This window comes from Callithrix jacchus, chromosome 21, assembly GCF_049354715.1.
Source record: "Callithrix jacchus isolate 240 chromosome 21, calJac240_pri, whole genome shotgun sequence".
NCBI classification, from domain to species: Eukaryota; Metazoa; Chordata; class Mammalia; order Primates; family Cebidae; genus Callithrix; species Callithrix jacchus.
In genome coordinates, this window is record NC_133522.1 from 5,238,485 (window position 1) to 5,254,488 (window position 16,004).

Sequence of the window (16,004 nt, forward strand, 5' to 3'; positions counted from 1 at the left end):
TATAGTCATCCCTAAGTCTTTGATTACATACCAGACTAGAAAGGCTAGATACAAAGGACTCTGTGGCATTATCAGATTTACAGTACGCTATACTAGCAATAAGTAACGTAAGAGGCATTGTGGGTACTCTGAAATATAGCCACAAACTTCGTATTAAAGACCTGAGTTCAAGTGCCAGATTTGCTGTTTCCAAGCTACATGACATACTACTTCTCAGAATTTCATCAATAAAATAGATAACAATAGCCACTCCAAAGGGATGTAATGAAAATTATATAAGACAATGCAAATACTGTGCACAGTGCTTGTGTCACACAATAAATGCTCAACCAAGAGGCATTCTCATGACAGCACAAAGTTCAAGACAGGGAGTCCACCACGAGATGAGACCAGAGACATAGGCTAGGACCAGATTATGGAAGAGGCTCACTAAGTTCAGAGCTGGATGTGTTGATAGGGGTGCTGGTCTCACTGCTGAAGTCTGAAGCTGGAAAACAGATCTGGACTAGATTTTTGAGTCCTGTGAGTGGCAGTTTAAACCATGAGAACGGATGAAACTACCCAGGGAAAGCACAGGAAAAGGAGTCGGAAAACAGGAAAGAATGGAATCTTGAGAACTTTTGAAGAAAACCTTAGAACTGTGGTCAAAATAGAAAAAAAAAAAGACCAAAGAAATGGCAGTACTGGGAAGGGTTTACACGAGGGTTAAGAGACACACAGTGTCAGACAGTGTGTAATTCTGTCAATAAAAGTACTATTTTTTATAACTACCTCAGAATTAAATCATCTCAGCTTTTCTCAACACTGCAGGAACCAGTGCCTTGAATTTAGACAGCTCAACGGTATTTTACCATCATCTACTGTCACAATGTCCCTGCAAGGGGAGCAGGTACGAGAGTCTCCAGGTTTCAGTGTTAATAAGGAGTCCACAGCAGTTTCCACAGGAAGTTTAAATACAATGGCTTGTAAAAATAATAACTTTTAGTTTATAAAGTAACTTAAACTTTTCATCTTTAAGTTTGTTCACATTTATATACACATAGAAATCAGGTGGCCAGGTAGTCTGGCTCATCTTCACCAAGATATCTTGGAACTTTTCTCCTGTTTTAGGCCCACACAATCTGAACTGAGTTCCTGTGCCTATTGGAAGGTACAGACAGCACAGCAATAGGAAGGTTCACTGAAGTCATGATTGCGTGCTATTGATAAAACGTAACTATGATGTTTATAAAAGCTAACCACAGCCCAGGCATGGTGACTCACACCTGTAATCCTAGCTCTTTGGGAGGCTGAGGTGGACAGATCAATTGAGCTCAGGAGTTTGAGCAACAAGGAAAAACCTTCTATCTACAAAAGATAACAAAACTTAGCCAGGTGTGGAAGTGTGTGCCTGTGGTTCCAGCTACTTGTGGGGCTGAAGTAAGAGGATGGCGTGAGCCTGGGAGGTTGAGGCTGCAGTGAACTGGATCACGTCTAGCCTGGGTGACAGAGTGAGACTGTTTAAAAAAAAAATCTAACCATAGCATTTTTCTGCTTCAAATACCTATAAAGAATCAAGTCTCAGTTTGGCAGCCCTCACATCTGCCACTGCCAGGAGGCCTGCCATGTGAAGGATTCCTCCCATGCTGAGGATCACCCCAGCTCTACACAACCACCCCTCCTACTTTTTACACAGGCTCCTCTACCAGAACTTGTCATAACCAGCTCGGGAGCACCTATATCCACTGTGCTGGGTACACAGGAGGGGTCTTTACTGAAAGAAACAACATGAACAGGTTCTGACCCCCATTTGCTGAGAAAATACTAAGTAAAATTAATTTACATAACTTTAGGTTGAGAAAGTACTATAATGAAATTAATTTACATAAATCTTCACATCAAAATAGTTCAATATTAAAGAAAATAATTAAATTCACATATATCAAATTGGCTGAAGTTTTCTGAAAAAGCTTACATGCTCATGGTTTCAAGGTACTAATTAACAGAAAGACTTTCAAAACTGAAATAGGGGTCTCAACAGCTCGGGTGGCGGAAGGAGTGCCAGCAGCCAGGCAGCCCAGCTTCTCGGAGGCTCTCAGCACCGTGGCCCACAGGTGCCCAGCAAGTGCCCTTCCCACCTCCAAGATGCCCCAGAGGAAGGTCAGCTCAGCCGAAGGGGTGGTGAAGGAAGAACCCAAGAAGATCTGCACACTTGTCAGCTAAACCTGCTCCTGCAAAAGTGGAAACCAAGCCAAAATGGCATCAGGAAAGGATAAATATTCAGATTAAAAAAATGCAAACAAAACGGAACAGGGGAGCAAAGGGCAAACAGGCCGAAGTGGCTAACCAGCAAACTGAAGATTTACCTGCAGAAACGAAGCAAATAAAACCGAGGAGAAGCCAACCTCTGATGAAGCAGGAGAGAAAGAAGCCAAGTCTGATTAACATTATACACCATGTCTCCTCTGCAGTCCCTGCCTCCCTTCTTGTACAACCCAGAGTATTTTTATCAGCTGTTTTGTGCATGCAAGTTTTTTAGTAGCTCTAGAAACATCTTTAAGAAGCAGGAAACCCCACTTCATCCCATTGTTAAGTATAAATGTTTTTTCAAGAGGTGTAATGATTCTCTGGTTGTTTATTTTTTGGTGAAACCAGAAGATAGTATGGGAATACTGAATGGCAGGAAGTTCTGACTGTCTTGGATTTCAGTTCGACATTCCATAGCCGGGGGCTGAGTTTTTATAAATGGTAATACAAAGCATACTAAACGGCAGTACAGAGTCAGAACCCTGCCTTTAACGTCCTGAGCCTTTTAAATCACTTCTATTCCCACGTCGATTCTTCATAGAATTGGTCCCTAAAGAAAACCACTGCTTGATCACGGCTCTCTGTCAGAACTGCGTATGCTGTAACATCTTCGGTCACAGAAGTCCTGTTTTCCTAATAACTGTGTTAATGTGCTGTGAAAGATTGAAAATCTGAGTATACAGCGTACATGCTATTGAACTGTGAATTGGTAGAACATGTGCGGCTTATCAACACTTGTAGATATGGGCTCTTGATATCCTCTTAAAAAAAATCGTCTCTAAACGTTAAGTTGGAACCTCATTATAATAACTATTTAAAAAAGAGGCTGGGCACAGTGGCGCACGCTTATAATCCCAGCACTTTGGGTGGCCAAGGTGGGAGAACTACTTGAGGCCAGGAGTTTGAGACATGCCTGGGCAAAATGATGAGACCTTGTCTCTACAAATAATGAAACAATGAGCCAGGCAGGGTGGCATGTACCTGTGGTCCCAGCTACTTGGGAGGCTGAAGTGGGAGGATCACTTGAGCCCGGGCAGTCAAGGCGTGGCAGTGAGCCATGATCACTCCTCTGCACTCCAGCCTGGACAACAGAGAGAGACCCTGTCTCAGAAAAAGAACGACAGTACAGGTTTTCTAGATTTTTGGCATGTCTGTATGTTAAGGATATATTAAGTATCGTGTGCAAATTGAAATGTCTGTATGCTTATTCTCAATACAAGAAATAAAATCTCAATGACAAAAGAAAAAACTGAAATAATACTTAGTTAAAAAAAAAAATCAAAGGTAGCAATTAAGAGATCCAAAAGTCTGTTTTATATCACTTTAGCTATCTGCCAAAACAAGTGAGGACTTCTTAACTCAGGGGCTAATAACTAATATTGTTCAAGTCAATACAATGTATATAATAGATCTCCTAAGTGAGAACATAAGGATATCTTATCTCAGAATTCCTTTTTATATAACAGATATAAAAATTAATGTATCAGAAACACTGGTTAGCTTATGCCTGTAATCCGAAAACTCTGGGAGACCAAAACAGGAGGACTGCTTGAGTCCAGGAGTTTGAGACCAACCTATGCAACATGATGAGACCTATCTATATTTAAAAAAAAAAAATCAGAAATATAAGCATCATGGTATTAGGGAGGATTAAACTTAGAAAACATTTAAATTATGAATTTTTCCTGAATGACATTATGACAATCATCTGAACACCTACAAGCCTAAAGTTTCTCATCTGTTAACTAAGGAAGATAATACTTACAGTATGATAATTAGATAAAAGCTATTTTCTTTTTCAAGAGACGGAATCTCGCTCTGTCACCCAGGCTGGAGTGTAAGTGGCAAGCTCTTGACTCACTGCAACCTCTGCCTCCTGGGAGCAAGCAATTCTCCTGCCTCAGCCTCCTGAGTAGCTGGGACTACAGGCACCTACCATCACGCCTGGCTAATTTTTTGTATTTTTAGTAGAGATGGGGTTTCAGCATTGCTGCCCAGGCTTGGCTCAAACTCCTGGCCTCAAGTAATCCACCCGCCTTGGCCTCCCAAAGTACAGGGATTACAGGTGTGAGCCACCATGCCTGACCTATAAAAGCTGTTTCTAACTTCAAATATTTTTGAAGTCAAAGAAAATATTTCACTAAAAATACTAAAAAACAAATTTTGACACATGGAAACTCCATTATCTAAAATATTTAAAACTACATGGAGCAAGTTCTAAATTTTAACATAAACATGTAAATTCTAAAAGTAACAAACATATACAAAAAAAGACTTCAGAACATGGGTTTAAAATACATATGTGAGAATTTTTAAAAATCACTACATAAAAAATTCATAGAAGAAAAAAATATGAAAAAAGTGTGATTTTATTGCACAAATACACTATTTTCTGACATTTCAATTCAGATCTAGAACCCCATATTACAGCAAAATCATTATCTAAATTTATTAAGTATGAATAAATAGTGAGAAGACCAAACTTGGGTTTCACAGCCTGCTTTAAAGCCTTGATTCCGTCAGTCAAATTCTTAGTGCCCATTTCTTCATCTGTAAATTATAAGGGGGTAGAATGAGAATGTCTGTAGGTCCTTTTCTATTTTAAAATTCTAAAATTCCTGCCGTGCATCATCAAGAAGAACTAGGGGGATAAAAAGAGATGTAAAATATTCCAGTTCGGTATACAACACAATAGTCTTTGCTAATCTGCATGTACAGCTTAATTAGAAAATTAAGAACTCAGTAATTTCTATAAATGGCCTAGATTTATAGTTATTCTTATTTATGCCAACGATGATGGTTTTAGGGAGCTAAGTATTCCCTCAATGAAAAAGTCAGAGCAAAGAGGATATAACAGGCCACTAGAAACACTGTGTACTATAATATTTGAATATCTTCTTTTAGACTTGGCCACAGCAAAGGACAATTTACTAGTAAGTAAAGCTTTGATAGGTTGTATTGTTATGCTCAAAAACACAGACAGACAAGAAATCAGTTCCAAGAAAAGGTTTCCTCTGTGGAAGAATGGTCGGAGATGAAGACGGGGCAGGAAGCTCCACCGATTTGTTACATACTTATTAAAGCAAAACTGAAACATGATGACCAAAGATTAATATTCATAAAACCTGGCAGGCACACGGTATTTATGCTATCTTTCTTTTTGGTTAAGTAATAGTAAAATCATTTTTTGTTTTATATGTATGTATATGTGTGTATATATATATATATATGACACACATATACATATGAAGTTATATAACATGTATATTTTTATATAAACAAAGAATTTTGTTGCCAAAATTTGTATGCAAAATTTGTTGCATAAATTTCTTCAAGACTCAGGTAAAATTACACCCCTTCCAAAATCCTCTTTCCTGATTCTCGTTAAAAATCACCTTTTGACTCTTGCATATTTTATCATTATATTTTACATGCACTATTTCATCACCTAGATGCTAGCTGGTATAAAAAACAGGCACTCAAAATGTATAGATAAGAATGTGGGCCGGGCGCGGTGGCTCAAGCCTATAATCCCAGCACTTTGGGAGGGCGAGGTGGGTGGATCACGAGGTCAAGAGATCGAGACCATCCTGGTCACCATGGTGAAACCCCCTCTCTACTAAAAATACAAAAAATCAGCTGGGCATGGTGGTGCATGCCTGTAATCCCAGCTACTCAGGAGGCTGAGGCAGGAGAATTGCCTGAACCCAGGAGGCAGAGGTTGCAGTGAGCCAAGATCGCATCATTGCACTCCAGCCTGGGTAACAAGAGCGAAACTCCGTCTCAAAAAAAAAAAAGAATGTGTAAGGGTTAGGATCTGCTATAAGGTCAAGAGATCTGCTGAGCATCATAGATTCACACACCTTGTGTTCTGTACTCAGGATGAAGGCTGCTCCCTACAGGCTAAATAAACTGCAATAGAATAAAATTTTTTAATATTAAGAGTTAAAATATAAAAGTACTAGAAAAAAGCATATGTGAAAGTAATCGCAGAATGCTGCAGAAATTTCTAAACATTACACTGTAAGAGTAATATGTTTGAATTTAAATATTTTATTTTATTTATTTGAGATAAGGTCACTTTGTCGCCCAGGCTAGAGTGCAATGGGGTAATAACCCTGGCTCACTGCAGCCTCCACCTCTTGGGCTCAAGCGATCCTCCTGCCTCAGCCCCCCAAGTAGCTGGGACTACAGGCACATGCCAATACATCTGGCTAATTTTTTAAAAATTTTTATAGGGACAGGGATTCACTATATTGCCCAGGCTGATCTCAAACTCCTGGTTTCAAGCAATCTTCCCAAAGTGCTAGGAATACAGGTGTGAGCCACCAAACCCAGACTGAATTTAAAAATTTTAAATGTATTTTTAAATCACAAAATGTAAAAATATAACAAATGGAAAGAAAATACTTGCAACATTACATGGCTGACCCTTGAATCACACACATTTGAACTGCACAGGTCTACTTATATACAGACCTTTTTCAGTGAAAGTTACACGTGAACCTGCCTCTCCTGCCTCCTCTGCCTCCCCAGCCTCCATTTCTACCTCTTCCACTTCTGCAGTTCCTGAGACAGCAAGACCAAGCCCTCTTCCTCTTTCTCCTCAGCCTACTCAGCGGGAAGAGGATGAGGATGAAGACTGTTACGATCCACTTCCACTTAATAGTCAATATATATTTTTTATCTTCCTCGTGATTTTGTTTTTCTTTTTTTTTTTTTTTTTTTAAGATAGAGTCTTGCCCTGTCACCCCAGCTGCTGTGCTGTGATCTCAGGTCACTGCAACTTTCACCTCCCAGGCTCAAGTGATTCTCTTGCTTCAACCTCCTGAGTAGCTGGGACTATAGGCGCCGACCACCGCACCCCATTAATTTTTGTGTTTTTAGTAGAGACAGGGTTTGGCCAAGCTGGTCTCGAACTCCTGACCTCAAGTGATCCACCCGCCTTGGCCTCCCAAAGTGCTGGGATTACAGGAATGAGCCACCACACGTCGCCCCTTATGATTTTCTTTTCATTTATTTATCTGCGTTTTTTTTTTTGAGAGGGACTTTTGTTCTTGTTGCCCAGGCTGGAGTGCAGTGGCACGATCTTGGCTCACTGCAACGTCTGCCTCCCAGGTTCAAACCATTCTCCTGCCTCAGCCTCCCAAGTAGCTGGGATTACAGGCATGCACCACATGCGTGGCTAATTTTGTATTTTTAGTAGTGACAGGGTTTCTCCATGTTGGTCAGGCTGATCTCAAACTCCCCGACCTCAGGTGATCTGCCCGCCTTGGCCTCCCAAAGTGCTGGGATTACAGCCGTGAGCCACCATGCCCGGCCCCCTATAATTTTCTTAACATTTCCCTTCCCCTAACTTTAAGAATACAATAAATTATACATATAACAACAAAAAAATATGTGGCAACTGACTATTCATGTTATCAGTAGGGCTTCTAGTCAACAGTTGGCTATTAGCAGGTAAGTTTTTTGGGAGTCAAAAGTTCTCTGTGGATTTCTTACTGTGCTGGCAAGGCGGGGTTCAGTGCTCCTAAACCCTATGTTGTTCAGGTGGCAACTGTACTACAGAGAAATAGCAGCTAAGATAAATAGTTAATTTTTTTTAATTCAGTAAGAAAACACACCTGCCCCAATAGAAGAAACACAAATGGAATCAATGGACCATTCCGGAGAGAAACACAAATGTGCAAGGAAAAAAAGTTAATCTTCCTAGTAATGAAAAAAAAAAAAATCAAAGCAGAAAGCAGTTTCCCCTGTAACCTGAAGAAGATGAAAAACATGACTCCTGATTGTCTCAGTGAAAAAGGCACTCTAATGCACTGCTGTTGGAGTAGAAATTGGGGTTTTTTAAAAAATCCTTTCTGAAGAGCAATTTGGCAACATATTTTTAAAAGAAACAATAAAAGCTTGGAGAGTTTGTTTCCACATTCATCGATTCATAAATGGATTTGTACCAAACTGAACCCAAATTCATGAATGGGGCCATACCAAACCCCAAATAAGTGGGGTTCAGAACCTTTCTAAGATCCGGGCCCCTGACTTAGACTGGGGCCTTAACACTTGATCTCTGACTCCTGCCTTGTTTTTATCACACAATCTAATCCCTTCCAATCTCAGTAACAACATGCTCACGAGGAGAGCATCTAAGTGAGGAGAGGTGGGTAAATACAATGGGTACAGAATACATTAAATAACTTTGCAAACTAATCCCAAACATAGGATATTAATAATGATCATCACATCTTTTTTACACATTCATTCCTCACATTTGTCAAGATAGCTTCATAAAATATAAACATGAAGAGGAATCTTAAGAAATTCTACAGAAAACAAATACATAATACTCAAACTGGCAATTTCTGTTGGAAAAATACAGAATATCATAAAAGCACAAAATTCTGTTTTTAAAATTAGCTTGTTCAACTCTCATTTACTCCAGTAAAATAAATGGAACTACTTGCTAATGTTATTTACTTAAGGATGATTATTACTAAGAAAAATCGAACTACATGCAATATTTAGTAAATATTTATTCAGCCACTATTATAAATCAGGCATTGAACAAGGGGACTTAAAAGATGGGTGTACATGGAATATTATGCAGCCATCAAAAACGATGAGTTCATGTCCTTTGTAGGGACATGGATGAATCTGGAGAACATCATTCTCAGCAAACTGACAGAAGAACAGAAAATGAAATACCACATGTTCTCACTCATAGGTGGGTGTTGAACAATGAGAACACATGGACACAGGGAGTGGAGCACTACACACTGGGGTCTGTTGGGGGGAATAGGGGAGGGACAGCGGGGGGGTGGAGAGGCGGGGAGAGACAGCATGGGGAAAAATGCCACATATAAGTGAAGGAGAGGAAGGCAGCAAATCACACTGCCATGTGTGTGCCTATGCAACTACCTTGCATGTTCTTCACAGGTACCCAAAACCTAATATGCAGTAAAAAAAATAAAAGATGGGTGTAATCCAACTTCTTTTCTTTTTTCATTTTTATTTTTGAGATGGAGTTTCGCTCTTGTTACCCAGGCTGGAGTGCAATGGCACGATCTCGGCTTACCGCTACCTCCGCCTTCTGGGTTCAAGCAATTCTACTGCCTCAGCCTCCCGAGTAGCTGGGACTACAGGCGCGCACCACCGTGCCCAGCTACTTTTTGTATTTTTAGTAGAGACAGGGTTTCACCTTGTTGACCAGGATGGTCTCGATCTCTTGACCTTGTGATCCACCCACCTCGCCCTCCCAAAGTGCTGGGATCATAGGCGTGAGCCACTGCGCCGGGCCCCAACTTGTTTTCAAATCCTTTTACGGTTACCCAAATTGAGATGTTTACCTTTACATTAGGCTATGATCTACAACAGCAAGGTCCAACAGAAATATAACTGAGCCACATATACGCCGTAATTCTCTAGTAATCTCATTTTTTAAAAAGTAAAAAAGAAAAAAAAGTTAATTCTAATATAATTAACCCAACATACGCAAAAGTTATCACCTCAACATGTAATCAAACTTTTAAAAGACTGATAAGATACTGGCTTTTTGCATAATAAATATTTCAAAACCCACTATGTGTTAAACATACACTTAGAGCATCTCCATTCAGACTAGCCACATTTCAAATGCTCCACAGCCACATGTAGCTGGTAGTTACCCTACTGGACAGGGCAAATCTAGAGGCTGCTTATTATAGAAAAAAAATACACACTGGGTTATGCAGCTGAATTTTAATAATGATTTACTGAGAAAATTCCATTATCTGTTCTACTTGGAAATCAACACATTCTCCTTTCTCTGAACTCTGTCTTTTCTTTAAACAAATCATTCCAGAGAGTATATACAGAAAAGCTGTTAAGAAAAGCAAAGACTAAGAACGACAAATTAAATTAAACACTACTTGGAATTACACATTTTCAGTTTTTAGTTAAAAGAACGTAAGTTATGATGCCTTTGTAAAAACAAATATATTTCTTAAAAACAGACACAGAGGAAAATGAGGAGCCAACTATTATTAATGATTCTCAAGTAGAGACTTTGAAATTAGACCAGAACAAAATTAAAACAAATAAATCGGAATCTATGAACCCAAAATCACATCTTTGACTTTTTTTTTTTTAAAACAGGGTTGCACCGTGTCACCCAGGCTGGAGTGCACTGGTGCAATCCCGGCTCACTGCAATCTTCGCTGCCCGGGCTTCAGTGATCCTACTGACTCAGCCTCCGGAGTAGCTGGGACTGCAGGCCTTCCTTTATTGTAGAAATGGGGTTTCCCCATATTGCCTAGGCTGGTGTCAAACGCCAGAACTCCAAGGATCAGCCAGCCTTGGCCTCCCAAAGCGCTGGGATTACAGGCGTGAGCCACCACACCTAGCCCATCTTTGACTCATACAGTGGATCTTATCACTTATATTTAAAGCATTCAAATTCAGTTAAGAGCTAACAATGGGGAAAAAATCTCAAGTTTCATTTAAATTTTTTTTCGAACCTCGACGTGTATTTTCCACTATAATGTGTAAGTGCAGCTTTTCGGATTCATTCTTTAAAGGACAGCTCATTCTTATGGCAAACATATTTAAAATGTTAACAATTAAAAAGAAAAAAAAACTTTGTTTTATCTTACCCTTGGCCAAATTCCAGATTCGAACTACGTAAAGTCAACATTATTTATATAACAAACACAAAATGTCTTTATAGGTTAGGCCCCAGTTTCAAAAGGATCAATTCACTGACTACTTCCTAAGACAGTGCCTGGCACAAGGTATTGTCGTAACAAATGTTTGTTGAATGAATGAGTATCAAGTGACAGGTACTAATTATTAATACATCTAGCATTTCAAAATGAAATATTAAAAAGTGGACCCGGCCGGGCACTGTGACTCACGCCTGTAATCCCAGGACTTTGAGGGGCCCAAGCGGGCAGATCACGAGGTCAAGAGATCGAGACCATCCTGGCCAACACGGTGAAACCCCATCTCTACTAAAAATACAAAAATTAGCTGGGTGTGGTGGCGCGCGCCTATAGTCCCAGCTACTCAGGAGGCTGAGGCAGGAGAATTGCTTGAACCTGGGAGGAGGAGGTTGCAGTGAGCTGAGATCGCGCCACTGCACTCCAGCCTGGCGCCTGGCAAAGGAGCCAGACTCTGTCTCAAAAAAACAAAGTGGACCCTTTCAATTAAAAGGTTTTACTAGAGACCATACGAAAACTGGAAGCTACATTACAGTTAAGAAAAAAAAAAAAACACTATCCAGCACTTGTTCTCATTGAATACAATATTTCTAAGGCACAGAGTATTATCCCTCTCATTTAATATTTAAGAAAGTTCGGGCCAAAAATGGTTGAGTCATGCAATTATTAAGTAGTAGAGCCAGATTTCAAGCCCACGTCCTCAAACACAACTGTGTGGGGGTGTGTGGAGGTGTAAATTGGAATGGAATGTGCGGATGTCTTGAAAACTATATTCCATGTCCCCTCTTTTTAAAAGAATTTCCATTACAAAAAGCTTCAGAGGAAAAATACACAACGGACAGTTTTAATTCCACACACACACATACACACAAACTTTTTAAGAAATTCAAACCTATTTAAAATATAACGATGATAAATATTGTCAATCGTAAGGTAAAGTCGACCAAACAGGCTACATCCTCCCATCTCTCCCTCCCGGGCCAAGTCACCCTGGGAATGAAAGCATCCCTTGCGGCCTGGGATAGACTCGTCCAGGCGCGGGGAAGAGGCGGCCCGCCCCAGGGGCGCGGCCATCCCCAAACCCTTTAGACGCCCCGGACACCCGGCTCCATCCTACCTGACGGGCTCCCGCCACCGCTTGAACCAGCCGCAGCAAGTGGCCATCAGACTGAACATCCCGGGTCGCTCCTCCCGCCACTTCCCATCCGAGCCCGGAGCGGACCCCGCAACCCAGCTCTTCTCCGGGGGCCTCCGCCACTCCGAGGCGCCCCTAAAGTGGATAAGCCGGGAGGAAAAGCCCGGAGGCAGGTGAAGGCGGCCGGCCGCAGCACTCAGCCCTGCTAACCGCGTCGGTCCGCGACGACCGCCCTTTTAGCCAAGGGACATCCTGGCCAAAGACGCAGAAACACCGTAGCGGAGTTAGCGGGACTCGGCTAAAGAAAAGCCCCGCGTCGACGGGCTGACGTCACTTCGAGGCGCGGAAGGCGTTCCCCAGGCAACGCCCGTCCTGCGCTCCTCCAATCATCGGTTGAGGGCCTGCGTTGGAGGCCTCTGAGTGGCTGAAGTGTCTGGCTACCCGCCCCTGCGCGTGACCAGGAAAGGCGAAAGGGGCGTACTGTAGAAGAAGAAGGCGGAGCTCGAGTTAGCCCATTCTTGTAACTAGGCAACCGGAGCGTCCGAAGATAAGCTGGGCATCCGGGACAAATCTCGAGCAAGGCCTGTCTTTACACGCACACAAAATGTGTTGCCAATCGATGGTGCTGTTCCTTTTCTGTCTCCAGTGTCCCCAGCTGAGATTCAGAGATCTTAGGTCTTGTGCATGGGATTTTTCTTTCTTTCTTGTTTTTTCCTGGTTTGTTTTTGTTTGTTTTGTTTTGTTTTGTTTTTTGAGACGGAGTTTCGCTGTTGTTACCCAGACTGGAGTGCAATGGCACGGTCTCGGCTCACCGCAATCACCGCCTCCTGGGTTCAAGCAATTCTCCTGCCTCAACCTCCGAGTAGCTGGGACCACAGGCGCGCGCCACCATGCCCAGCTAATTTTTGTATTTTTAGTAGAGACGGGGTTTCACCATGTTGACCAGGATGGTCTCAATTTCTTGACCTCGTGATCCGCCCGCCTCGGCCTCCCAAAGTGCTGGGATTATAGGCGTGAGCCACCGCGCCCGACCTTCCCTGGTTTGTTTTTTTATGCGCAGGGGTGGGGACCCTCCAGGTTCTGGCAGACTCAAGCAGCATGGCTACAGAAACAATACACTGATATAATTCTTTTAAGTTAAAGACAAGGGGGAAATTAGCTTGCTAAATTTTCTCAATAGTTCAGATGAGGGTGAAGTCTTACTTTCTAAAATGTTTATCACTGTTACATATGTGGAATTGAATTGTATGATATCTGTTGTAGGGGGGACTGCAATTACAAAAGAAAAATGCATTTGTTGTAGGAAATGTGACAAATACTGAAAAGAAACACGATGAAAATGAGATCTTACAGAACCACTCAAAGATAACCATTTTGATGTATGTTTGTTTCAGGATTCTTAGTACATAGTTTACTGGCTATTTGGTTTCTGCAGGATGAAGATTGTTATCTATAAACTGTTTTGTAATGGTTTATTTTTTTTAATGTATGTAATATTTGCATTTCTTTTATATTCTTTGGAGAAAAAGAAATAACGACATTCCTGGAGGGGAAAAAAAAATCATGCACAAGAAATAGGGGACAGGAGAAAGTTAGAGAGAAACTTTCCTTCTAAGGCCTTTACTTTGGGATATATTTTTCTAAGCTCCAACAAATCAAATCAAAAAATCAAATCAAACCCTATCTATAACATGGAAATTAAAACACCTCCTTTGCCAGGTTGCTAAGATGATGAAATGAGAGAAATTGAGCTCAAGTGCAATTTCTAATAAATATTAGATAGGAAATTTTAAAGTTGATGTTACCTGTTCCATAAACACTTACAGTATGTGGCCTCCTACCTCCAAATGTCCGTGGTAGGAGATAAGAGAAAAGGGCAGGATAAGACTGCAATTCCCCCTTAACTCCAAGCCAATTTAGGACTGTTTCTGCTGACTCTACTTTCACGACTCACTTTCTTAAACTAGTGTCTTGCGAACCCTAAAGTTCTATTGTTTGTATTCACTCTTTGATCCATTTACTATGATTGGGCTTCTGTCCCATCTAACTACTGAAAATATATTTCTGATATAACTTATATCTTCTTAATTACCAAATCAGTTATCTTTCCTATCATTATAATATATGGTTAACTTTTCTAAAACTGTTTCCTGCCTTGGTCTTTCACAGTTTTGCACTGTACTGCCCTACCCTGGTTCTCTCTTCCTCCTCCCCCTCCTCCTCCACCCCTCCTCTCCATCCTCCTCCCTCTCTCCTCCTCCCTCTCTCCTCCTCCTCCTCCCCCTCCTCCCCCCTCCTCCTCCCCCTCCTCCTCCTCTCCCTCCCCTCCTCCCCCTCCTCCTACCCCCCTCCTCCCCCTCCTACCTCCTTCTCCCCCTCCTCCTCCCCCTCCTCCTACCCCCTTCCTCCTCCTCCTCCTCCTATCCCCCTCCTCCCCCTCCTCCTCCTATCCTCCCTCCTCCTCACCCTCCTCCTCCATGTATTACAGAACGCTTCATGAATTTGCTTGGCATCTTTGTGCAGAGGCCATGTTAATCTTCTCTGTATCATCCCAGTTGTAGTACATGTGCTGCTGAAGCGAGTGCCACTCCTGGTGCTCTTCTGATCTCCCTGACCATTCCTCCTCTAGCTTTCTATTTGTAACCTCTAAGATGACCTTATCCCTCCGCTTTTTTTAAGGATGCTCCCTTGTAGAATTTGATTATTAGTCCTGTGACTGAAGAGTCTCACAATGTGTATGTCTCTTGACCATTTTTGGAACCATACTCAGTCTGTTTTTTACAAATATAGACTCAACACCAGTTTTGCAGTAAATCTTCACTTATCTTCTTCCAGAGGTTCTTAGAAACTATAATTTTAAACAAAATCACATGTAATAAACCAATTTTACCATAGACGAATTGATGTAAATTAGAATTAAGTTCCTATGGCACATTTTTGGTCACGAAAACATCACCAAACTTCAAAATAAAGACGCAAATACTAGTAATAGTAAACATTGAAATAAATATGAGCTATATATACATTTAAGAGACATTAATGACAAGAAGTAAGATAATTCTTTATTCCTTTATTCCAATTCAGGGTCACAGGTGGCATGATCTCAGGGTAAAAGGTGGGAACTAGCTCTCAACAGGACACCAATCTGTCACGGTGTGCTCACACACGCCCACACTCACTTAGACTGGGTCAGTTCACCTAACATGCATATCTTTGGGGCGTGGGAGAAAACTGGAATACCTGGAGGAAACCCACGCAGACTTGGGGAGAACATGCCACCTCCATATGCACAGTGGTCTGGGCCAGTAATCGATTTGTTTTCTCAGCCATGTCATAATGAAACCATGCTGTTAAAGCACCTGCCTTCCCCAGTTCTGCTAGTGATAACATTACCAAGCATTCCTGGTGCCAACATGCAGTGCCTTAGCAAAGCTGACCCTTAGGTTTTCAATATCTTAAGTGGCTTGATAGCCGTAAGTGCTGCTCACCATGTCGAGTTCTCTTTCCTTACAGGCACACAAAATAACAGTTGTTCCCACCCTCTTGAAGTCAGGCAGGCATACCACATGCCTGGCTTCGTCTAATGAAATGTAAGTGGTATGTCACCTCTTGGCAAAACCATGAAAGAGCTGGGGCAGTTCTCAATGTTCTCTCTTCTCTTGCCATGGTAATTGTAGATGACTATGTTGACTTTGAGGGGCTGTAAAATCAAAGCAGCATGAAATGCTGAGTTAACACATGGAAGACAGTTACCTGGAAAATCATGCAGACTTGCAGTGGACTTCCAATGAGCAAGAGATAAATAGCCGTTATCTAAAACACTGTAACTTTCTGGCTTTTTAGTGTGTAATCTGGTTTGTTCTGAATGATGACAGCCTTGCTGCTGTGAT

The 16,004-nt window shown here is 41.5% G+C and overlaps 1 protein-coding gene and 1 non-coding gene across 9 annotated transcripts in view; both read right to left on the reverse strand.

The window, feature by feature from the left end:
• ARL13B (ARF like GTPase 13B) overlaps positions 1-12,424 on the reverse strand; it is an 82,309-nt gene extending 69,885 nt beyond the window's left edge. For all 8 annotated transcript variants that reach the window (XM_078358582.1, XM_054249085.2, XM_054249084.2 and 5 more), the window contains exon 1: positions 12,097-12,424. In XM_078358582.1, the coding sequence (XP_078214708.1) occupies positions 12,097-12,155 (59 nt within the window). In that variant the 5' untranslated portion in view covers positions 12,156-12,424. The remainder of the gene's footprint in view (positions 1-12,096) is intronic.
• Positions 12,425-14,592: 2,168 nt separating this feature from the next.
• On the reverse strand, positions 14,593-14,699 carry LOC118150060 (U6 spliceosomal RNA). The gene has a single exon (XR_004737819.1). It is a non-coding gene; the product is annotated as a U6 spliceosomal RNA (small nuclear RNA).
• Between the last annotated feature and the right edge of the window lie 1,305 nt (positions 14,700-16,004).